General features: G+C 47.7%; 2 protein-coding genes across 2 annotated transcripts in view; both read right to left on the bottom strand.

The window, feature by feature from the left end:
* Positions 1-16391, bottom strand: part of LOC144173508 (uncharacterized) — a 30588-nt gene extending 14197 nt beyond the window's left edge. The window contains exons 1-3 of the mRNA XM_077701902.1: positions 15935-16391; positions 9614-9946; positions 5906-6157 (exon numbers count right to left, since the gene is read on the bottom strand). Of these exons, the coding sequence (XP_077558028.1) occupies positions 5906-6157; positions 9614-9946; positions 15935-16390 (1041 nt within the window). The 5' untranslated portion in view covers position 16391. The remainder of the gene's footprint in view (positions 1-5905; positions 6158-9613; positions 9947-15934) is intronic.
* A 986-nt stretch (positions 16392-17377) lies between these two features.
* LOC144175514 (uncharacterized) lies at positions 17378-23728 on the bottom strand. The gene is made up of 4 exons (XM_077704593.1): positions 23629-23728; positions 22432-22820; positions 18198-18332; positions 17378-17386 (listed from the first exon to the last, which is right to left on the bottom strand). The coding sequence occupies exons 1-4, from the start codon at positions 23726-23728 to the stop codon at positions 17378-17380; spliced, it is 633 nt and encodes a 210-aa protein (XP_077560719.1).
* Between the last annotated feature and the right edge of the window lie 2072 nt (positions 23729-25800).

The raw sequence follows: 25800 nt of genomic DNA on the forward strand, positions 1-25800 counted from the left end.
AAATTTTTCAACAACGATATAACAAACCTACTGCAGACCAACACGAGAAAATTTTGGAAAGTGATAAATCCAAAGTACTCATCATCATCGTCCATATCATTGTCTAAAAATGGTACAGACCTTTCCTCATCAGAGGCTGCAGAGGAATTCAATTCTGTTTTTTGTTCTGTGTTTACAAATGAAAGCCCATTACCAGCCACTCTTACTTTACAGTCATTATATTCAGCAATGGATGACTTGCTTATCACTCAGGAGGGTATTGCTGCAGCCATTGATAGACTCCCGACCAACTCTGCACCAGGCCCCGATGAAATATGCACCAAACTACTAAAGATGACTAAAGTGGTCATATCCCCGATCTTAGCTGCTTTATTTCAGCAATCGATAGACACAGGATGCGTACCGTTTGCTTGGAGAATTGCCCGTGTTATCCCCATCTTCAAGTCAGGCGACCCATCTGTGCCTCTTAACTACAGACCGATTTCCTTAACCAGCATAGTTTGCAAACTTCTAGAACACATAATATCATCTGCCGTAATGAGCTACCTAACAAAAGAGAGCTTCTTTTTTTCTAATCAACATGGTTTTTTGAGAGGCCGTTCTTGTGAAACTCAGTTATTCGAATTAATGACTGATCTCCATAATGCAGTACATTCGTCCTCACAAATAGATGCTATATTCATAGATTTCCGTCTAATGGAAAAACTTTCCGTCTAATGGAAAAACTTTCTGCTCTTAATATCAACCCCAAGATTAACAGGTGGATTAAGAACTTCCTAACCCATCGGTTTCAGTCAGTAACCATTAATGATCATTCCTCCTCTTTAGCTCAAGTAACTTCCGGTGTTCCACAGGGCTCAGTCTTGGGTCCTATCTTATTTTTAATATATATCAATGACATTAACACTAATATCTCTTCTACTATCCGATTATTTGCGGATGACTGCGTCATTTATAAGCAAATTAAAAACCCCCAAGATTTCTTATCCTTGCAAGCAGACCTTAATCAACTGACGAAATGGTGTATGGATTGGCAGATGGAAGTAAATGTGCCCAAACCTAACGCCATAACATTTACCAAAACTAGCGCGTCTGAGCCCCGTCCCTATTTTCTCAATAGTATGCCTGTACAAACCGTAACCATGGTAAAATACTTGGGGGTCCACATAACGTCTGATCTAACCTGGAATCACCATATCGATACAATAACCAGCAAAGCTTCTAAATCACTCGGATTCATTAGGCGAAATCTGCATTCAGCTAACACATCCACAAAGCTTCTGGCCTACCAAACACTTGTTCGATCAAAGATTGAATATGCAGCGCTAATCTGGAACCCCCATCAGTCGTATCTCGTAAATAAACTTGAGGCACTCCAAAATAAAGCTGCCCGATTCATTCTCAGGAACTACTCACGAACATCAAGTATAACAGAAATGAAACAATCCCTGAACTTACCACCTCTACAACAACGCCGGCTTTATAGTCTTTTATCGGTTTTTCATAGGCTATACCACAGCCAGTCTTCTTTCGCTGCCTCGCACATAAGACCCGCTGGTCGCGTTTTTCCCCGTTTAGATCATGCATTCAAAGTTCAACCAATATTCGCGCGTACCAACCTATTTTTCTTTTCGCCACTCTTACTTGCTATTCGTCACTGGAATCAGCTCCCAGGTAACATCGTCACCCTCAGTAATCACGACTCATTTATCAAAGAGTTGCAGTTATTCCTCAATGTATAAATCATTTTTCAGCGTTTGTGTCATTTTTGAACATCTTAGATTGGTTCAATGTTCGATGTTTGTGTTATTTTGAACCTGGGTCATTTTTTAACCCTCGCATTTTAGGGATTGGATAACTGTTGTGAGCCTTTTGTGAACCCTTTTTTTGAAACTATGCATTTCGACATGAATGTATTTGTATTCGCATTTTTTTGGGTGTTGCTGTTTTTAATGTTGCAATGTGTTCTTTTTTTCATTGCGACCCCTATGTAACGCCCGTAAGGGCCTTTAGGGTAAATGAATAAATAAATCCTACTACATGGTTCCTGCACGTCGAGTGCTGTTCTGGCCCGTATTACGTCGCAGTCGACGAAGTACCGCCGCGTCATCGCGTCTCTTCCAGCCATTGTAGTGGATGAGGTCGCGGACATTGTAGCTGCGTTTAGCGCCGCTCGACCGGCAAGGCCATACGACCAGCTTAAAGCGGCCCTGCTCGAACGCACTGTCCTGTCTGAGCGCTCGCGTATGCGGCAAGTGTTTTTCATGAAACGGCTCGGCCCCGGCGCCCGAGTGAGTTGTTACGACACAGGCGGCAACTTCTTGGCCCTAGTGCACACACCATGTCACGACGCTTTGGTGTGCGAGCTACTTCTTCAGCGCCTTACAGCTAACGTGCACATGGTTTTGGCCGCTTCCTACAACATAGCGAGTGTTTTGCAGTGGTCCACATCGACATCGTTGGACCGCTGTCAACCTGTCAAGGTTTCCGCTACCTGTTAACATGCGTCGACAGGTACACGCGATGGCCCGAATCGACGTCAATCCCTGACATCACGGCTACCACAGTTGCTGCAGCGTTCGTCTCCCCTTGGGTCTCACGGTTTGGCTGTCCTACAACCATCATCACGGATCGTGGCCGCCATTTCGAATCATCCCTCTGTGCCGACCCTCTCCACCTGCTTGGGACGGCTCGACTCCACACGGCCGCATGTCACCCTCAGACCAACGGGCTGGTGGAACGCTTTCATCGCCGCCGCAAGGTAGCTCTTACTGCGCACGAGACGCCATCCGAGTGGGTTCAGCGCCTTCGCTGACTCTTCTGGCTATTCGATGTGCCCTGAAGACCGACTTGTCCTGTTTCAGTGCATAACTCATTTATGGTTCGACACTCCAGCTCCGTGGTCATTTCTTCGACCCGCCAGCACAGTAATTGCCTATCAGCGACTATGTGCAAAGACTACGCATGCTCTTTCGGCAACTTCAACCTCAGCCTATATGACCTTCCCCGCCGAGACACGTTTACATGACGTCGGACCTTCGTAATGCCACCCACGTTTATGTGCGCAACGACGTTGTTAAATGGCCACTCCATCCTCTCTACGCCGGCCCTTTCCCGGTACCGCAGCGACACTCGTCAACTTGACTCGTGGACATGAACAGCCGCCGTGGCACCATTGCCCTGAAGAGGCTCACGCCCACCTATATGGCTAACGCCGCTCTGGATCCTCCACAAGAGCCTCTACATAGAGGCGCGCCTCAAGCGTACCATGTGCACTCCGCAGCCTGCCACGTTCATTGGCGTGTTCCGCCCGTCAGAGACAGCCCACAGACAGTTAATTGCGCCGGATATTTCCCCGTACTCAACGATCTTCAGCCGCTCTCCTCTGCTATGTCCCGAATTCCTCTACCGCGCTCCGCGCTAGGGGGGAACCCCTGTAGCGGCATCATCATCATCACCACAGCAGCGACCATCATCAACTTCGCGTACGATCCATCATCGTCATCGTCATCATCATCATCATCATCATCTACCGCGGGTGCCTGTGTGAGCAGTCCGAGCGACGCGCAGAGAATAAAAATCAGGTTGCGGCAAGATGTCTGATGCCGTCTCTCTCGCCTGATCCGCGCTCTACAACTTCAATAAGAAAAACATGGGCTCCTTTCGAAATGGGAATACAGTGAATCATGTTCAACATAAAATTTGGCCGGAGGAAGATTGCTTCCCTAAAATACAGTTTTCCTCATGGGCAGCTTTCCCGCTCATGGCAGTACTTTCAACAGTGATTACTCTGCAATTTTTTAGCGAAATGAAAAGACCTTTTGCACAGCTAATACTTGGGATGAATACTTGCTCTTTGCACAGTTTCAAGTCGCGCACGTTGCGCGACTGGGTTCCTGAGCCATGGGAACTATCCCATAGAAATGCATGGGGAGTTAGATTTGATAGCGAATTAAACAACAAAATAGTCAGAAACCTGAAATATTCAGCGTTTTAATCTTCACGTTGGCTTCTAGCTTTATGTCAAATATTATTTTCCTAAAGTGGTTTTGCTAGGTTTCCGAGAAGTTGTAATTTTGAGCGAGAAAGCTGGGTATGTTAAACATGCTTCGTGACTTCGGTAAACCAAATAAAAATAAGGGTGGATGCTTACTTCGTCTTAAGGGAGGGGGGGTCTTAATGGTAGTGGGGTCCGTTCATCAACTTTCGCCTGTAATATTTCTCTTCCTTAAAGTGGCCATGCCTACAAAATACAAGATTGTTTTATTGCAAAGGTTTCATATTGTATAGTGCCCTTAGCCCTAGCGATGGTCCGTTAGCAAATAATGCCGCATTCATTGAGAACTTAATCAATTTGGGCTAACATTTTGATTCTTCCACCAAACCGTGTGCTTTAGGGACGTCAACGATGAAGTCACCAGAGCGCGTATTCAGAAGAACTTCTGCTGCGTCATTCGGCTCTGCAGCCTTGCTTGCCGTCAGTCCGCCCAGATGGCGCTACCATACTCATCTATGGACCGTTGTCAGCCGTTGCTATGTTTTTGACCGTACGTGCCCCTAGCTTGCTTTTTTTACTGCATAAAGGAATAGTTTAGTGAAACATGCGTATCATCGACAAACAGGGTCACGTAAGACAACTTCGCTTACGCCAATCGGCTGGCGTCGTGTAAAACAACTCCAAAGCGGCTGACTACTGTGTAGCTATAACAGGCATAGTGCGCCCGCTACCAACAGCAGTGCGCATCTGTAATTCTATTTTTAGGTGTATTTTCGTAACTTTCATTATTTAGCGCACCGTTCTTACTTCTGTAAAATGAATATACAATAACTTTAAGCGGAAATAGCTCCCTCGCCAAGCTTATAAGACGTGCATAATATGCGTTTGCTTTTGCCGGCCCAGCCAATCGCACAGCTGGGCGCATATGACATCGTAGGTTCTTTTGCGGGGAATGAGCCAGTGGGTCGCATGGCCATTCCATTTTTTCCTTATTATATAGCTTATTTGAGGGAAGTGTGGGTTAAAGGTGGTGTTACTATGATACTAACAAGGCAATGTTTCGAATGGACCAAACTTGTGTTTTGTCTGCATGGCCCTTTAAGGATGCGTGCTCTCTCTGTCATCTCTCCGTGCGCATGCACCTGTGCGTGTGTGCGCGTGTGCGTGTGTGTGTACGTGTGTGTGCGTGTGTGTGCGTGTGTGTGTGTCCTTAAAACTAGCCCGCCCACGCGGGTGCTTGAGGACATGGTTTCAATACCGGCCCAGGAGGCTGCATTTGTGATTGAGGCCAGAAACGAGAACACCCGTGTGTTCGAGATTTCAGTGCGTTTATAGTATAGAGGCTGTCAAAATATCCTCACGCCTTCCATTACACCGCGCCAAATAGCCAGGATGTAGAGCTTGGGCGTGTAAAACCAACGCATTTTTCAAACTTTTATCCTGCGGCAAACGCTTTTCAGTAGAACACGTGCATGCATTCACTACATCCACCTAAAGTCAGCTGGAATGCTTCCCCTGTGGTAGCGTTGGGGCTGCGTGCTTCTGAAGGCCCTGGTTTAAATGCCATATAGGGTCCATCATTACCAAGTCGTGTTTTTGTAATCAAGTATCCAGTACATTAATTTTTTAAAGCATTTGACATTCTGCGTGCGCTCATCTTCTATTACGCTCCAGCGACGCTGTATTTCTGACCCGGGTGGTTAGCCTAGGCTTTCGCCATAGAAATGGTCTTGGTGTGCGCCATTACGTTATATGCCCATGATGCTTCACCTAAGCAAAGCTTCGTCCCGACAGCCAGGGCGTTGTACGAAACTCCCTTCCTCCTGGGATCGAGGGTTACGAGCAGCAACACATTCTCTCGATTTCGGGATACGGCACTAAGGAAATGATTTTGCGCGGTGCACTCACATTCGTTACCACTTGGGAGTGTGTTGTGCAGACGCCCCCGTAGCCCAGCCTATGGGCGTTGTGGAGCACGTTGGCATAGAGCAGCTGCACGAGCGCGATGTTGTCGTCCCTGTTGTTGTCGAGGGAGCAGCCTATCATGTAGCAGAGAAGCATGCGCCGGTCGTGGTCACAGGTGAGAGAGCGCAGACGCCGCTCCATTCGATTGTTGATTTCCAGAACGGTCCCTAACGCCGCGGAAATGTTCTCGGGCCGCTGCACAGAAGGAAGCGCGGGCGCATAAGATGTCTGGCATTCACAATAGTGGTGGAACGGACGACGTAGCCCCTGTTAGGGCTCACTGGCTCCCTTCCAAAGGCGTTATAGTATACGCATGTGAAAATGTACGGCATGAAAGCGCTACCGCAGCAGCCTGCTATCCACAAGATTATTTTTTTAGATGCAACGCATCTCTTGCTCGCGGGTATGTCCCTCCAGCGTCGTTGTCGCGGCGTTGTCCGCATGCTCACTGCACATGCGCAACTCTCCTCCATTCTTCTCAACGACAGCTGTGCGCAACACTCTCACTCCGTCTCATTATCATAACAACAGTTGCGCGTGTGCGCTTCGCTGCTCTGGGTGCGCGCATGTGTGCGCATGCGCGCGACTTTCCCCCCCCCCCCTTCCCCGGCTCCTCTCCTTTCAAAAGCGGGAATATAAGCGGGGGAGCGCACGGCGCCGGATCAGTCCAGCGCTGGCTCTCGCACTTGACTTGACTTTGCTTGACGATACCTCCGTGCAAGATCTTCCGATGAAGACGTGATGGAAGCGACAGTCCTTTCAGCGAGTGGACTGACGCAATCCTTTACCAGCGTCAGTCCAAACGCTCCCCCCTGATGCGTCGCATCACATCAGGGTTCCCTCGCGGGAAGATGGGCGTAATTTTTATGAATTCGGTTCGGATACATAAGCTGCTTCACGCACGTAGAACATTCCCGTGAATACACCACCATTTGTTTTATCTACTCGAGAGCTTTACTTTTTCTTCATAATTGCAGGAAAACTAGATCGGGATCTCCGTATTACGCTATCTCTGTTTGAATGCAAAATTGAACCACTTTCAATAGACGACCTAAGCCAGTTAGCAAGTTAGCCCATTGATACTTAATCTAAAATTTGCAGCCTGTGTCCATTAAGGTGTATGACCAATGCTCTGTTTTAAAGCGATGCTTAGTGCTCGCACTGATGGCGTCCGTAACGAAATAGCGCCCAGCAGCAACTCCAAATTTCTCTGGCAATGGTGATGGATGATCGTGGTTGAAGTGAACGAAAAAACATTTTCACAAAGTCGCAAGAAACGAAGTTATGCCCCTCACGTTATGATGCCGGTGCCTGTCCGGTCGCGCCATTTCGACACCGTCGAAACTCAGTCCAATGCTCTCACGACAACCAAAGAACCAGTTTCCAGAAAAATTCTCGCTCAACCATGGTGGTCGTTCGACATAGGAACGCATGATGTTTTTTCGCTTGAGTTCGCCTTCGTAACGTGCCACGCACTTCGGCAAAGTGTAGGCCATAACACGTGAACGTAGTAGACATTTGCGTTGGTCACACAGGCTGCGCATGGTAGTCAAGTTGTGTACATTACAGTTATCGTAACTCGGCCTTGAAAGCTAATTACAAGTTTGGTTAATTTAGAAGGCTATTTCGTCCCGCTAACCGTCATACCAATTGCGTCACGCACTTCAAAGAAATATTCTAGGTAATAGAGAATACATTTGAAAAAATGGCAGCATCTCTACTCCGTGGACGGTGGCAAGGGTGCGGAGTACGGGGACTCGAAATGCCATACAAGTTGCGCCCCGAGTGACATCCGATTTGCGCCCCGACCGTCGTTCGATTTGAGCCTTGAGCCTTGATTATTCCCTAACTGAAACTGCAACTCATGCCTCAAATAGAATGTCGCTATTTTCTCTTGATGGTGGCGTGCGCACGGTTGGACGCGGACGGACATTGGGAGGTCCTAGGGTACTCCGCACGGTTACAGGCGAAGACGTAAGCCGTTTGACTCTCGGGTACTAACACACGGTCGTAGCCCAATGGGTAAGACGACTGACATTAACTCTGTCTGGGCTACCAGACACAGGCTCAAATTCTGCGGTGCCTGTGTGTTTTTTTTTTTGCGATTGTAAATGCTATGTGCACGGACGCAGTCAAACGTTGTGTGGTCCTAATGTGCTCGGCACCGAATACTGGTGAGTTCGCAACCATTTTTGGAGAAGCACACATGACGTCAGCAAATCTTGTTTGTGTACCGGCGCCGAGAAAACGCAGGCACTGCCGATTGTTCCCTATGATGGTAACACTTTACTGATACGGTGCCGTCAACCATAGTTTCTTACAGTATTTCCCCCTTTTATTTATTTCCACTTCGGTGGTTAAAAACATCTTTCTCCCCTCGGCCAATTCTTTTATATTATTATTGGTTTAAGCTTGTTATACCTAGTGGCACAGGCTGAGGCATTTAATATTTTATGTTCTTTTCACTTTGCCTCAAAATATCCGTGTCCATGTATATACTAGAGAGGAATCTGGCGCTAGCGTCTATGCGGTTCACATCAAGGTCGTCTGTGTCGTCATGGGCCGCCATTACATCATACGCTCGCCTTAGTTTCATCATTGGCTTGGATTGGAACGTTTTAGTGGTCGCAAGTTTAAACAAAGTTCCACAAAAACGCGAAGAATAGTGTGCAGCTATGTATGTGGAAAATAAAACACGTTGTTTTCAAACTAAGGAAAAGGAAGTAAAGCGTATTTTTGCGGGAACGGTTGTGTCAGCTATTCCGCAGGCCAAGGTCTTAGTTACGAACAATGTTAATATTTGGGGGGTAACTCATTAGAGACTGTGATTTTATTCATTTTACCATTATTTCATAAAATAAGTTGTTTGAGGAGTTTCTAAAGTTTTTTGAGCGTGCCTATGAAAACGTTGCCTTCGTGGTGAACCGGTGCACCGCGACCGCCAGCTAGTTTAACAAGAAAAATGAAAACGTTGCGTTAAGCAGTCGTGGACGATGACAAGATAGGATGCATACAAGCACCCGTATCTGCCGTATCTTGTCTTCGTCGCAGTAGTACGTTTTGTTTCTTCTTTTCGTCGGCTACAAATTTCCCGGCGGCATATTACCCGCTCAGTCTTCGACTGCGGCATGAGAAACGTCGGGTGCGATCACGCATTGCCTGCTGTTTTACTGAACACCGCTACCACAGAAACGGGAGGATTTCGGCTTCCTTGTAGCTCGTAAACGTGTTCATGCATAGTGAAAAGCAAATCCCAAAAACCGCTTAAGAATCCAGTTGTCATGCCAAGCCCAAGCCCAAAAGGGGGTCTTCCCATGAACCCCCCCGACGACATGGCTTACGAGGCGCAGTTTCCTCTCTAGTATACTTACTAAGAAACACTATGCCGTCAACATTCTGATAACCATGTCTTCAGTGTCTCCCTCTATTAAATCACTGCTGACGTCATCCAGCGTAAAAATTTGTTTTTAAATTTATTTTGTTTTTTTTTATGTTAAAAATGCCCTTTCTGGATGGAGTTAGGTTCAGTTACCAAAAGCTAGTTCTCTTAATATGAACAAAGTCGTACTTGATCTTTATACGCCCTGTAAGGATACCGCTTAATGAAGAAGCCGAGTGATGAAGGACAAGGTTATCCCGGTGGGTTCTCACCGGAAATTCGGCGCTGAAGTCACCGCTGATGGCCGCTGCGACAAGTCGGCCCGACTCGTCTCGCACCAGTGGTGTGGCGGCGTCGGCCACGAACTGGGGCCACAGGTGGCGCAAGTAGTCCACGATCTCGTCTTTGGTGATGCGCATTATCGTGCAGAGCGGGTGTTTCGTCGAGAAGCAGATACCTTCTAAGGTGGCGACCTCGTCGAACGGGGTGTTCGCGTCCAATGTGGAGACTCGCATCTTGCGCAGGCCCGCCAGAACCAGCGAGCAGGCGGCGTCCTCGACGAGCTTCGACAGCGGCTGAGGCCCCTCGAGCGCCGCAACGCTCACCTGAGGCGTCGCAGACGGGGGACTCAGGAACAGGGCGACACGTGAATGAAGGCGCGTTTACACTAGCGACGCGGAACACGTTTGTAGCGGGGTTGATGACCTTCCCCCTTGGCAAAACAGCATCATGTCCGCAAACGACGAAGAACAGCGCTAACACGTGGCTACAGCGCCTAAAGAAAAAGTGGAAAGGCATGCTTCAAAACATTCGGCGCCTCTCTAACAAATATGGAGGAGCAACTCAAGCCGCCACACAGGCGTTAGCCAGGGCCGTCACACTGAGCACCCTTACTTACGGGGCACTCTCTTACGCCCTCAATGAAACTCGCACGAAGACCATACAGGTACTACATAGGGCCACTCTTCGCGTGATCAGCGGGCTGCCTCGGCACACCCCCATCCACAGTTTGGAGCAATCGGTCCCCCTTCCACCTGTGTCAGCAATCATCGAAGAGGCAAAAGCACAGGCCTCCTTCAAGCGGCCGCTAACCCACCAAGGGCTGTCACTCATTGCATGGGACGAACGCAAAATACCCACAACATGCACATTTCCAGTACCTATCGCACCTTGGGCACGAACGGACTGCGTCACAGCGCCGCACTCGCACCCCATTGGACGCAGAAACCCTCAGTTGCGTAAACAACGCATTCTGCAGATGCATTCGGCGCAGCAGGACGGCGCAGTCGATATATACACTGATGCCAGTGTGACCCCTCAATGTGTTGGCCTTGCATGGACGTGCGCCGAACTTCCTGCTCTGTCGGGATATCGCACCATGATGGATCCCACCTTAACAAGTTTTGAAGCAGAACTGCACGCTTTGAACGCCGCTGTATCATCCCTCCTGTATGACACTACGACGGCTCTCCCACCTTCGCTTCGACTCATCACGGACTCTTACGAGGCCAGACAGGCACTTCGATCCCATACCACCACTAACCCCATTGTGCATGAAATTCTCTACCAAGTGCAAATTCTTCAACGGAACCACATCACTGTCCGCTTTGACTGGGTACCTGGCCACGAGCCGAACTCGACTGGTAACCAGGCGGCTCATGCGGTCGCACAGGAGTGTGCATTAACTCAAACTCCGCTGGTCTCTGCCGAGGAACCGCCTCGTTCATCTACACCATCTCCGTCGTTGTGGATTCATCGCTACAAATTGGATAGACGTCAACGACTAAAAAACCTTACTCCTACCGGCTACCTAAGTAAACTTCCGCCCTTACCACGTAGTGGCCAGATCTTCATCAACAAGTTTATCACAAACACTGCCTTCACACCGGAAACAGTTCGTAAATGGTACACGCCTCACCTTCCTCCCCGATGTCGTCATTGCCAGTCAAGCCTCCCAGCCGACCTCCGGCACTTGGTCTGGACATGTCCAGCCTTCAATCGCCACCGTACCTTCACCGCCCCGAACCCTCAACCAGACCCAACTCTACTGGACACGTCCTTACTCGCACAAATAGCGACGTATTCTCTAAAGAGTGGCCTAGCACGACTGGTATAAGAGCGCCATCGGTGACTGTCGTGCTTGGACTATTTAGCAGTGGAGACAATTAAGACTCCGGCCTATATATGTATACGACTGCCTCAAATATTGGACTTCATCGAGACATCAATGTGGACAAGTGCTTAGGTTATTGGCTTCCATTCCCCTCCTTTCTTACCTTACCACGCTCGGACATCTGGTCTTCCTGTCTTAAGAAAGGTTTTTCAATCAATCCTCGGAATCGCTTCCCGCGTTGCGAGACTTCGCCCGCTTCGACAGGGCCAAAATTTTGAACGTCTTTGTGTTAAAAGCGCTCACAGCACAGGGACGCAGAAACGAAGCGAGACGACCTGACAAAACGAGAAGCTGCCAAATAGCCCAAATTTATGTCTTCCTGCAAATTGCTGGAAGCCTTTAAAGAGCCTCGGTACGATGTGCCAAGACTGTACAGTGTAAAGTTGTTAAAATTCGAGATTTTATTTTCGCCTGCTCTCCTCATGAGCAGCATGAGACCCGGTGGCGGTCATTGAAAACTTCATGTAACGATAGAGCAGATGCTTCGACTTTAAGTATGGTGTGTTTAGATCCATTCCTCTAGTGGGCACAAAAAAAAAACTCATACAGCCACTGGAGAATCAGCTAAATACTTCACCTGAAGTTTAAATCAAGGCCTTAAGGCATCAGAGCAGTACACCGTGGCTGTAACGGGTACCGTAGTGAAAAGCTGTGGATTAATCCGTTACGTCAGAATGGCTAAGGTGCGTTGGAATGTCGAAACAGGCATTTTTGCTTTCACCCCCCCTGGCATTTTTGCTTTCACCCCCCCTCCCAAAAATGTTTACAATACGCTTAAGCTTCTTTTTAAAGGGTCGGTTCAGACAAAAAGCAAGCCTGGTTCATCAGAAATACTGCTGTTGATAAGAAATGCTTCTATTCATCAGAAATACTATCGACACCAATTCAATCTACATCGTGTCCGCACTACGTCGTGTCCGGAAACGCCTCGCAATCACTTCCCGTGTTGCCAGATTTGCCCTATACGGCAAAGCCAAAGTTCTCAACATCTGGGTGTAAAACGCGCTCATTACACACGGACGATGAAACGAAGCCAGACGACACGACAACATGCACACCGGCTGACCAGCCCAATTTTTCGTTCTACTGCAAATTGGTTTGGTTGGTTCCTAATGGGAGCCTCCAAAGAGCATTAGAATTATGTCTAAATACTATATATAGGGTCGTTCAAGTGTCAGAATCTTTTTTCGCTTGCTGTCCTCTTGAGCAGCATGATACTCGCTGGGAGTCACTAAAAACATCATGAATGGCGGTAAAAGAGTGGTTGTATTTTTATTAAGGTGTGGTTAGATTTATTCCTCTAATGTGCACTAAAAAACTCATATAGTCCCCGGAGGTTTAGCTAACAAAATACTTCACCTCACGTTTAATTTCCGTCTTCAGCACCACAGCAGTAAACCTTCGCTGTAAGGGATGCCGCAGAGAAGAGCTGTGGATTTATCCGTTACGTCCGATTGGCTAACGTGCGTTGAAAGGGAATAAACGCGAGCCTTTATGCTTTTCGCACTCATTAGCAAAATGTCCAACGTACGCTTTAGGTTCGCTTTAAAGGAGCCATTAAAACAAAAAACAAGCGTGGTGCATCAAAAATACTGCTTTCCCCGATATCACCAACACCAATTCTATCGAAAGCTTCAAATAAATAACTGCTATTTATAGAAAACATTTGAAGTAGGTTCGGCCTTCACCGCGGTTATTACCACGTCGTCGCCAGTTGATCTAGTGAGGCTTTAAAAAGCTACGTAGCTTATCCCGATACGCAAGTCAATAGTGGAGCCCTCCTACGCTTTTTTTCCTTCATTATAAACTGAACCGCATCCATCGCCGATGTAATCGCCCCTGCGCCACGAACGATGGCATCATGGTTGCAACACCACTCCGCGTACTTCATTACGGATTAAAACTTCCCGCCCCGCTTGGTCACTGGCCATGATCCTATCGAAAAATCTTTATTTTCCCGTCAGTCGCCTGCTGGCGGCTTTTTTGAGAGCTTCTCAACACTTTCGCATCAACAGTCACCGCGGCCTCCAACTGAACGCGTGAGCTTGGGCACAACATGCGCAGTCTAGTACGCCAATGGAAGCATTGGAGTGTTTTTTCATCACTCGCAGTAGAAGGGCTACTCAGGAAATGTGCACGCCTGTTTGTTACATGTTCCACTTGAGTATAAGTTGTCTCTGCTCGTACATTTTATTCGGAATCCACAGATATGAGAGCCCTTAAATAACCAGACTGAGTTAATCATGGAGTAATGACATAGATACACTTTCTCATAATCTAAGTTGGATTTGATTTGTTTTGCAGAGTCGTAGTGTTAGAATAATATCGCGGCGGGTACGCGTTCAGTATGTCAACGAAACCGTACATCACCACGCAAAAGAACGCTTCCGCGTTTCGAAGAAGCTGCTGACGAAGAGAAGCGGAGAGGCCCCTAATAATGCACCAGAAGGCGCTAAATAAGAAATGATACTTCGTTGTCGCCAAAGTGCGATGGCTGAGGGCGTTTACTAGGAGACTTCGGACAACTGGGGTGAATAGAACATGCTATTCTTGTGGCTCTCCCGGTAAGCACCTGTAAACGAAGATTACGCATGGAGTAGCGAACTCGTTCTCGAAGTATGCGATTCTTTCCCTTCTCGCACCTGCAGCATAAAACTACTGCGGTGACTACCCAAATGCTAGTTTTGTACTTCGGAAATTCTTCCGGATTATTTCAGAAATATCGGCAGTCTACCGAGAAACAAAGCTCTGCATCCTTTGCCGTCCCACCTGGCTGACTCATTCTACCTCCTTTCGTGGGCCGCTGTTTGTGGCAACCCACATCGAGAAAAGCACCGGATATCTGCATTTCGAGGACAGCTTGCACTAGGGCTTCCCGGATCACTACCATCTGATCCTGAATAAAGTTTCAGCTCTCTCGCGCGCTCTCTGTTCCTTTTTGGACCCCTCTATTGCCTACTAACAGAACAAGAAGGTGATGAATGTAATCTGATACATGCCCCATTCTCAGAGCTTGTGATTATCGCGTTTGACGCGCCGATGCTACTGAGGAGTTGAGGCGTGCCGTAGTGTAGGGTTCCGGATTAATTTTGACAACCTGGGGGTCTTGAACGTGCGCCGAAATCTGGAACACACCATGTGTTTTCGCTTTTCGGCTCCATCAAAAAAGTTGCCTTTGCGGCAGGGAACCGCCCCCACGTCCTTGGGCTCAGCAGCGCAATGACTCAGGCACTCAGCCACAGCGGGGGGTTCCAAAGTGTCTGCTCAGGAACGAGCTCGAAATAAACTGCATATTTCTTTCCAAGCATTACGTTGTATTTGCGTGATGAGGAGTGCCTCTCTGATTTCTTCGAAGGTGTTGGATACACCCCGGGTTTTACGCCTTCCATGTGCACTGTAATTTGGTCGGAGGTAGAGAGAAACGAGGAGGACTGCCAACCTGAGCGAAATCTTGCAAACTGTGCGGATACAGTCCGAGCCTTCTCAAGGCCCTCTCAAGCGGCGTTGGAGAACGCCTCACCATCTAAAGAAGTGCACGATCCATTTTCCCCAACCCACAGAAGACCTCTCTGGCGCGGAACCCCGAACACTTACACAAATACAGAAAAACACTTATACGAACAAGCCCAAGCTATCGAAAATGTTCCCGCAAACACACACAAACATTTGCAATAAACGTGTAAATTTTTCAACTAATTTTGTGCAATGTGGGCCCGCCCTATAATCTGTCCTTCAGTAAGTGCCACCACGAATACGCTTCCTCTATGAGAGGGAGCTCTGGACCGATCCGACTTAGGTAATCAAAAGGACTTGATCTTTCGAGTCCAGACTCTTTTGCTCCTCTCAGGAGCAAAAGAGTCTGCGACCCGGTACGGAGAGCACCACACCTGGAACATCCCGACACTTTTCTTATAATAAACCTTTATTTCTCTCTCTCCGTCGCTCTCTCTTTCTCTCTCTCTCTCTCTCTCTCTTCGCGTGTCTCTCTCTTCCGTACTCTCGCTCTTGCTATCTCGAAGCATAGCAGTTTCGAGGAGACCGAAAATTAACAGCCTCACAGCAGCGACAGGCGCTGGTTACGAAGAGCTACACTTCCGGGTTTGAATCCGGCGCGCAGATTGGCATTACGACTTGTAATCTAGCAGGTAAAGAACCACGGCGGCAACTTCTTCGGTACGCACCTTCATACTGGCCGTCGTACACTAGGTGCACCGGACATAAAAAGACTCAGCATGGAAACTTCACAAGCACACCACACCGCGACAGATTATCGGGCGCCCTTTAAAAGCCATGTATTCTGCAGATGCTCACTCAGCTTTGTGTGCCAGAACAGTGGCAATCAACCACCAAATTTGGTCATGAATCATGTCATAGATAGCATCTTTAAGGCCTTCCGCCCGCCAAGTCTTAGCTACGTCACCTCGTATCCGATGTGTTCGAGGAGAGCCGAGGTCTCGGCCGCGGACGCTGCCCCTTGGTCCGATGCTTGGTGTGGGTAGCTGGCGTTGACGTCTACCTGGGCGACGGGAATTTTGAGCGAGCGAGCAATGGCCACGAGAACGGGGGCGCCTCGAAGGGCGTTGGGCTCCCCGCAGGAGAGCAGCTTGCCGACGGCCGCCGAGTACTCGGCGAGCAGCGCAGCCGACCCCGGCCGCTGGCCCGCTGGTGGTGGGGGCCCCAGAGGGCAGAGCCGAGGCAACCAGCGGGAGGGAAACATGGAATAGAGAAGGCGGAGCAGCTCGCCCGACCTGTCACCACCGGCCTCGCTCCAGTAGAAGGCCACCAGTGTCACTCGGCCGCGGGTGGTGTACTCCCAGCAAAGCTCAGCGTCCCTCACGCCGGGAATGGCCTTTAGGCGCTGGGTGATAAGGGCCATGTCCACCTGCGCTTCGCGGTGTCAATTAGGAATAATTCTGTATCCTGCAGCTAGAAGCCTGGGGCTTCCCGTTACACCTAGCGCCATGTGTTTTTTTTTTCTGTTTGAAGACTCCAGCATTTCTTAGTTTGAAGACGCCAGAATTTGCTAGCAGCAGCCGGGGTTCAAGCCCTGCAGCTATTTGCGCGATGTTGTATTGCCAAGTCCTGTGACTATTTTAAGATAGAAATGTTCCATTGGATCTGTTTTAGGCATTTTGTGCGTAAATAAGCTTTCACGGGACCTTTCCGTGACCATTAATTTGTTTCTACTTGATTTAAAATCACAACCGGTATACCTACAAAAGCTCAGAAGAATTCCTGTCGTACGACAAAAATATTTGTTGTGACAAAAGAAATCCTGTTGTTACGACAAAGCCGTCCGTTCTTACGGTACACTAATCTGATGTAGCAAAAAAGTCCGTTTTCTGAATGACAATAATTTCTATACTCACATAAGAACTGCCATTCATGCTACTCCTCACAATGGGCAAGAACATTTAACCGATGTGCAACTATGATGGGACACCATGATCACGACAATGCAGGAATTCCGCACGATTGAACAATAAAATCAGGACAGGAGTACGACACACGACCGAACACCAGATGCTCGACACGACAAGAATACGAGAAGACGACCATAGGACACCTGAAAACATGACCAACTATTATCCCCCACGGGGGTCTTTGTGTTTTCAAGGTGACAGCAGTGCTGACACCGGGGACCCTGAGCCCCTATTAATAAGCTGTAACCAATCGTGGCGAGGCTAGGTGCATGTCTTGAACGGGGTACATCGGAGCCTTCTTCAAACTCCGGGCCGATGACCTTCCTGTCTGTCTAGCAGGCAGGGAGCTCCGGGACCTCATAGACCATTAAGGTAAAGACAATGAAGAAAGTATCGCGGTTTCCTGACAATTTCCTAGGACATACGAGAAATTAGACCCCTCAAAAAACCTGAGTGGACCCCGAAAAGGGTTTGCACCGATGTCTAGTTTCCACCCCTCCCTACTTTCACTATCCCAAAACTAGATAACAATCCTCGTTTGTTTATTATCAAAGAAGAGTTTTGTGCTGGGCCTATTGGTACACAGTTTAGAGAATGGTGGAACTCAGCCCCGAAGACGCGCACACGAGGACATAGCAGGAGAAAACACACGCTGGAACTAGCAATGGTGTAATAAATAAAATTATGAAGGGAAAACAAGGTCAGGGCCTGCATCGTAAAAACTGAAGTGAAAAAACTTACTGATGACCCGTTTCAGTGTCGGATTTCCGTCAAATATTCTGCCCCTTTACCTGATAGCGCTAGTGAGCGCACAATTGTGCACTCATTAAAACTGGGCTTTCGCACTTGATACGCTTCGATCAGCTTCTCCTCGCACTTTTTGGCTCCACTACCAATTATTTCAGTTTTGCCGAAGAGAGGGTGCATCCACGACCTCGGCAATCGCTAGGCATGTTTTCCGCTCCATTTGACGTTACTGAAGTTTTATGTTCTTTAATTCGAACATTCAGACAGCGTCCCGTTTGCCCCACAAACACTTTATCGCATTTCAGGGCCAAGCGGTACATAACATTTCTCGTGCACTTCGTGAATTTTGTGGGATGGCGGGTTGTGCACGTGTTGTTCGGTTTGCGATTTTCAATTTTGGGACAAAGGCTTGCCAGCTTACACGGTGCCTAAAACACTACGTGTACCCAATGTCTGGAGGCCACTTTTTTAAGATTGTGCGAGCTCTTATGAATGTACGCGATTATTGCATACCTTTCGACCGCCGACTCTAGGCATCAGTCTAGAAGTCAGAACGATATAGCCTTCGCGGTCAACGAAGCCGGTGTCTCCGGTACGGACTGCACGGCTGCCCTTGGTACTGCCCAGGCATATGGCGCCGGTAACAGCCTGCAAAAATGGTTTCACAGGGTGGGTATGCGTCATGCTAGCGCGAGCAGATGAGGTTTAGCATTCAACGACGCCATGAGGGGTGGGAACACGTACCTCATAATATTCTATTTGAATTTGTTTACGCCATTGGCATCAGGGTACGTGCAATTGCTGATCCCGTGATTTGAAGTGGCTGTTCATAACACGATTTTTTTCACCTAATATGGATGTTATGCAGGCAAAAAGGCGTAGTTCATGGTATCGGAGATTATCATTGGTTTTACTTTCGCAAATACAACTATGCCCTACAGGCACCTGAGAGTGCCCAAGGGGCGCCACGGAACCCCAGATACCCAGTGCTACGTTCGGAAGATACGTGTCGTCGGTCGCAGCGCAACAGCACATTCGTGACTTGGGTGCGCACCTTTTTTGCACCGCCAGGCGTATTATATTGCTAGCACCTTTCAGGTTTAAAATAAATTCCGCTATTTTAGATTAATTCCGCCGCGCAGTCGAGGCTAACGACGATGTATTCACTCGGTTGAATCCGGTTATCGGCTGGCAGAGCGAAACAATTCGGTGCAACGCCCCGAAGGGAAACGAATATGCAGGTTCGCCAGCGCGTCTTCTTGCCCGCGCAACTTAATAAAGATACCACAAGTTTATGTTCGAAATAAACAGTATTTTATTTTTTCCAAGTCCCCTAAAGAGTGTGTTTGTTTGCAAATACAATTTCAGGCGTTGCGCGATGTTTCCGTGCGGTCAGTGATGTGCCGTGCGGGGAATTTTCCCTTTTGCGAGGAATTTTCTGTTGTAATTTTTGCAAAAAGGGAAAACGGGAATATTTATTTAATTCAGGGAATTTTAGGAGTAGTGGAGAAAAAAGAAACGAATGTCAACAAACCGGACATCGCACTAAACGCAGACGCAAAGCTGATTTTCTCGTGAATTGGTGACGTTAAAACACGTAAACGCAACAGGCTGGCCAGCGAGCTCGCCACCATAATACTGGGCTTGTGATTCAACTCCAAAAGAATTTGCTGCAAGAGCTTCAATGTTATGCTGAAACAAATAACGAACACCCGAGTGGGCAAAAGGCACAGTTGGTAACGCGATAATACTTCCGCGTAGTGCTTAAGTCAATAAAACCCCGCAATTACCCGAGAATTTTTTTGCCAAAAAAGTCGGTAGCAAATGGCGGCGCAAAACGTGAAATGCACAGCCCAATGCTGCTGAGCGGCAGATGTGGTGGAATATAGTGCACGCTGAAACTCTGATTGTCTGAACGGCGTCTGCGTTCGGAAGGCTACGTAAGGTAGACGTAGGTCGCACTGGTTACCACCCAAAACCGGACAGCAATCCAAGTGAAGATCTATCAGCTGCAAAAAGAAAATGCAGGGAAATTCGCAGAAATTCTTGAGAAACTTTCGCAGGAAGGTGTTAAAAATAGGGAATTTCTGAACCTATGAATGGGAATGTTTATGCTCAGTATGGAACATCCATATTTCGTACTGGGGAGAAACGGGTAGCCGTTCCGTGTGAGTGCATGCAGTTGTCGAAGTACGTTGCTGGCTGCACAGCTATTGACTGAGTCATATGGGTCTTTCATTGTGGTCTGGTCCGAATATGGTGCCTACCATTTGCAACAATAAAAAATTCACAATTGTTTGTGTACAATGGACGCAGTGACGTTAATAAATGTAACGCATCATCGAATACGAAGTCTGGAGTGCTGGAAATCAAATGCCGATTTTGAGTTCATAGCTTCGATTACAGAAAGCAAAACATCACGAATGTGTGTATCTCGCACATCGTGTTATCTGCTTTAGACGTCTCTGCCTTCGCTCCTGCAAGAGCCCCACATGTAAGGTGATCGCCTTTTCAAACAATTCCCTCTCTCCTTCAGGATGCTTGATGCCAGCTTCTATACGTTCTGCGGCTGTTTCGATGTTCATTGCTGAGCTCCCCGCGTGATCGCCGTGCGCAGTTGGCCGCGATGCAGATGGCGTGGACTTGTTTCTTTATTTACTTATTAACATATCTACATTCACCCTGCGGCATTGTTGTAGAGGGGGTGCAATGCATGGATAAACAACAATATTCTCGAGCACGACATAGTAATGAGAAAAAAATACCATATTTGGCGTGATTACACCAGCACACCCAAATAGCAGTGAAAGCAGATGAGAGCGGCCCACTCGAAGACAGGTACGAGCCATGTTGGGCGTGTACGGAAGTGCTGCCTGAGCACATCGGAAACTTTATCTTAGAACGGGTGGAGAGAAAAGTGTCGGGTGGGGCACTGTAATCTTAAATAGATCGTAGAAAAAAGGCTTGAAATGCGAATGTGCTTCACGAATTCACTTGCTGCTATATCTTCGACAGGACCTATAGGTGGAGGCTGGGAGTTATAAATGTTGATGCATTGCTACCTCCTCTCATACGTAAGATTAAAAACGGTGAAAAAGTGCGCCAGAGTTTTAGAGTGTCCTGTGAGACAAAGCATGTTATACTTGTAACGAGAATGCTACAACTATGCGAGATACTAACACAGCGCGCAACATGATTTTGGATTGCCTCAAAATTTTTATAAGAGTTTTGGTGTTCGTGTCAAATACCAAGGCAGTGTACTCAAGAATTCAGCGTACGTGTGCAGTGCGCTGGTGTTCTGGGGGCCTGGAGTGTTCGCACCTAACAACTGTATACTTCACCCCAATATTCAGCAACAAAATAAATAGCGCTCGAATATTTTTCATTTACGACAGCGTCTCAATCGACCTGGGCATCAGGTTGAGGACTGCCGGTATGTAGTTTTGGGGGACTATGACGGACAGCGTCAGCGGTATTTGCAGCTGCGCCATCAAGAGATATACGACAAGAAGTGTTTAGAAGTGGTCGGTCGGGTTTCTTTGTGCAGTTGGTTTGTTTCATAAACAATTTCAGAAAACGTTAATAGGCATCACTTAATGTTTCCTACCATACTATCATAATTCTCAATATTTTTACAATAATTTTATAAATCTCAATTTCTCATGCACGCAAACACGAACAGGTATACATCGCCACGAACCATTTTTTTTTTCATTCCGGAACTTAACAGGGTCGAAACATTTTTTAATGGCCCAAACCAAAAACACGAACAAAACTTTTTTGTTTCGGTTTTTGTTTTGTGCACCATGGGTTTTGACACCATTGAACATATTACTCACATACAAATGCATCACTCACATATTTATGCCATAGAAAAGGGTATACTAATAAAACAACGGCAAGAATTCCAACTACCACAAGAAAACAAATGGTGCGTGCCCTTTTGTTTATCAAATTGTGTTCCCTCTCCCTCCCTCTTTTCTTTTGGCGTGTTCGATTTTTCGGCTTGAAGTGTGGACAATAAATCATTCGATGTGTTAACAATAAATCACTCTGCGCTGTGATATTTTGTTGTTCGCTGTCGTCCGGGGTATTTTCTTTCGCTGTTCAAACCATGTTGGCTAAGCACCAATTAGCCACCAATGCACTTCGAGCAGTTTTTCAGAATCGTTCGAATCAGTGGACTCGTGAACCTCGAATGCGTGTGCACGCATTCCACCCACACCCGCGGACGTTTAAAGCAGCGACCGGTGATGTGCGCCTGCTTACAAGGGAAATACACCAGCCAAAACGTCGCCCCGGAAGCCCGTCAGGCATGGGCGTCGGCAGGGGGGCACAATAGGGGCAATAGCTCCCCTCCCCCACGTCACCCCAGAAGAATTGCCCGGCCGTCTCACAATCTCACTCTTTCCCCTCAATACAATGGTTTTGCCCACTCAAGACAAAATCCTTCCAAAGCCCCTGCCTTCAAGGTCCTCGTATCTGGACAAAAAAAAAATACCAGTAATAATATCACTCCAAAAGTTCTGCAAGGTAAGACAAAATATCTGCTCTGAAGACAAAAAATTTTCGTTCTACCTGATTTTTGTGGCGACCACGATATGTGAAAACCGAGACATTAACTTTGCTGTAAACCGTTCTTTTCCGTCACACCTTGGGGTAGCGAGCGGGGCAACGGGAGGCCGTATAGAGACGCTATTCTTTTCATACATTCATTCACTAAGTTTGATGAGGTACGTTCAATCACCTGCGGGCACTCGGCGCCGCTGGCATCCCTCACGACCACCCGGCAGTCTCCTACGGGCTTTCCAAGCGCCACGAAGTCACCATTGACGATGCGGTGGTGACGAAGTTCTCCAATGTCGGCTGGACACTGGTATACGCAGCAGCGGCCCGCGTGCTCGTACACGTGGGCAAGCCGGGCGTGCGGCAGCACGTGGTGCATGAGGCGCACCAGCGCCGTGCTCACCAGGCCCCGGGAGCACTTGACGAGGCGGAGCCGCGGCAGCGGGCTCTTCTCCCGCTCCATCGAGGCGCGCTTCAGCAGCGCCCAGAGTATGTCCGGCGTCGTTTCGATGCGCGTCACCGAAGCATCCCGTAGGAACTGGAGCAGCAGACTCGGAGACCGCTTCTCGTCTGCAAACACACCAGTTGCAAGTTCCGAACGTGGCCGTCAAACATCCCACTGCGAACGGTCCGGTATCCTCAGTGGTATAGTGAATGGGGTTGGCGTTTACACCAACAGTAAGATGCCTACCACGCAAAGCAAAACACACAGCTTTTTGTTTGTCCGCTAGGATAAATTTCGGGTCTTTCCAAATTTATTTAAGGTAATTGGCTAGAACTGGGCTCAGTCGTAAATGACAAACGTGTTTCGTTTCGTGCATCCAGTGGAGGGCGTGCGGCTTCACAGGTCATCCGTTCTTACAGAGTGCAAGGGAACTAATTTTCATTTAAAAAGAAAACTAGGCTATTTTCAAAAAAGTGAAAATTTTATCAACTACGAATTAACATTAATATCTTCGAATTTTGAAGACATGCCAATCGGCTTTGCTATCACAAACAAATTTAATTTATTACGCGGTTGTACGCCCGCGCGACCAACCCCAATATCACTGATAGCTAATGTCGTTCGTTTTGAGTGACCTTACGTTAGCCCACTTCAAGTGGTATGATAGCTTCGTCGAACAATGTGGACAACTCGCTCATTGTTAAGGGTCACCTAGTGAACATATAGAAGTATTATTTGTGGCCGCATTTCGTTATTCGCCTGCATATAATGTTTTGATTCCTAGTTTTACCATTTAGCTATATCACCATCTGCAACTGGGAGCAGAAGAGAAAACATGATGTGTCATTTGCGGTCACCCTCCCTTCACATTGGTTTGCAGCATGCCTTCGGCCCTGACAGCAACGTGAAGGAGTGGTAAGAGAGTACCCCTACGAGGCAGGAAACAAGGAACTCGTATCAGAGACAAAACACGGGTGGAAATGATCATTCCGCAGATTAAGAGGAAGAAGTGGATCCACTGCAGGGCCATCATGGTTACAGAATGTCTAGAGAGGGATGGGACCGGAAGCCAAGGAAGGCCTCTAACTCCAAGGAAGAATGAATGAAGTAAAATTCGTAGAAGAAGAATGCACCAGCATATGGCAAGACAGGAATCGCTGAAGGAAAGTGGGGGAGACCTTCATTCTACAGTGGTCACGAAAGGGTGTAATGATGATGATGATGATGATGATGGTGATGGTGGTGGTGGTGGTAGTTGTGGGGGTGACGACAACGACGATGACGTCGACAACGGCGGCCGCGTAGCGAACATTAAACAAGCTAGTGATCGGCCAACTTTAGCTATGCATTCTGGATCTTCGTGGCAGACGTCACAGCCGATATGAGAGAATAGGTAGAAGTATTAGTGCTCCCTAATAGGTAGTACTCCCTGATAACTATGCAGGTTTTGTACTACAAGTTAAGAGGCCTGGAGAAACATTTATCATTGGTTGAGAATTCGCCGCAACTGCTAGCAGCAACACCAAAAATGCGCACTGTCCCTGTCTGCGACCCACGCCATTACAGCAGAAGACACGAAAAATATGTGCTCAGTCATTGATAGAAAGCGACAAGGAAAATTACTGACTGGTACCAGCCAAGCAAGGCAACTTGCCTAGGGGAATGCTGTCAGCCTTAGCTCGATAAATAAAATATTTATTCTCTCTCTGTCTCTCTCTCTTTCTCTCTCTCTCTCGGACAGACACAGATAAGTACGTGCTTAGTTAGGAATTGTATTCGTCGTTATAAATCAAATTTAGGACACACCGCGTAAAGCAGTGTCCTTGAACAGTAATCATAATCGTTATTCTATGCGTGACCGCTTGTAGCCAAGGATAGTACCACTTTGACGTGATCGTAAAACGACATAGTTGACCAGTAACGACAAGAATGCGCGACCGTTTGTAGCAAATGATAGTACCACTTTGAGATAATCGTCAAACGACATAGGTGACCAGTAAAGACACAAGAAGTGAAGAAGGCTTTCAAAGATATGCAAGGTGGCAAAGGACCCGGTGAGGCTCAGATATTCGGAGACCTCTGGAAGGATGGCGGGCAAGTTGTACTTGAAAAACTGGCTAAACTGTATACGCAATGCCGAATGACCGCGAGTGTACCGGAATCGCGAACGTCATCCCAATCCCCCAGAAAGGTGACATGAAGGACTTCAAAAATTTCACGCTGATCAGCTTACTGTCAGTCGTCTACAAGGTACTACTTACCAAGGTAATCGCAAACAGAATTTCTGCCCCCATAAATTTCAGTCAACCTAAGCAACAAGAAGGGTTTCGTAAAGGCTACATAACAGTGGGCCATATTCACACGATCAGTCAGGTGACCTGGAAGTGCCAGAGTATACTCAACCACTATATAAAGCTTTCATACATTATGAGAAAGCGTTTGACTCGGTCGAATCCTCAACAGACATTCAGGCATTGCGGAATCAAGGTGTTGACGAGCATTACGTTTAGAATACTAGAGGATATCTACGATGGGTCCACAGCTACCATCACCCTCTATAAAGATAGCAGCAAAGTACCTATAAGGAAGGGCGTCAGACAAGGAAACTCCATCTCTGCAATGCTACTCACAGCAGGGTTACAAGAGGTATTCAGAATAGTGGATTGGGAATAGGTGGGCGTAAGGGTTAATGGAGGATACGTCAGTAACCTCAGATTTGCTGCTTACGTTGCCTTGGTAAGTAACTCGGGGGACGAATTACAAAGCATGCGTACTGCGCTGGACAAGCACAGTAGAACCGTGGGCCATAAAATTAATTTGCGCCAAACTAAAGTGATGCTCAATAACCTCGCGAAAGCACAGCGGTTTGAGATGGGTGGCGAGGCAGTGGAAGTGGTAAGCGACTATATCTACTTAGGCCAAGCTGTGGCCCCGGATCCCAACCATGAGGCAGAGATAATTAGAAGGATAATGGGTGAGTGCGTTAATGGGTGCGTTAATGGGTGAGAAGGATAATGAGTGAGTGCAGGCATTCTCAGGTAATGAATGGCAGCCTACCATTGTCCCCAAAGAAGAAAGTGTATGACAGCTGCATCTTACCGGTGC

Source organism: Haemaphysalis longicornis, unplaced genomic scaffold (genome assembly GCF_048455015.1).
Source record: "Haemaphysalis longicornis isolate Haplotype H1 unplaced genomic scaffold, Haemaphysalis longicornis Haplotype H1 scaffold_3, whole genome shotgun sequence".
Lineage (NCBI taxonomy): Eukaryota > Metazoa > Arthropoda > Arachnida > Ixodida > Ixodidae > Haemaphysalis > Haemaphysalis longicornis.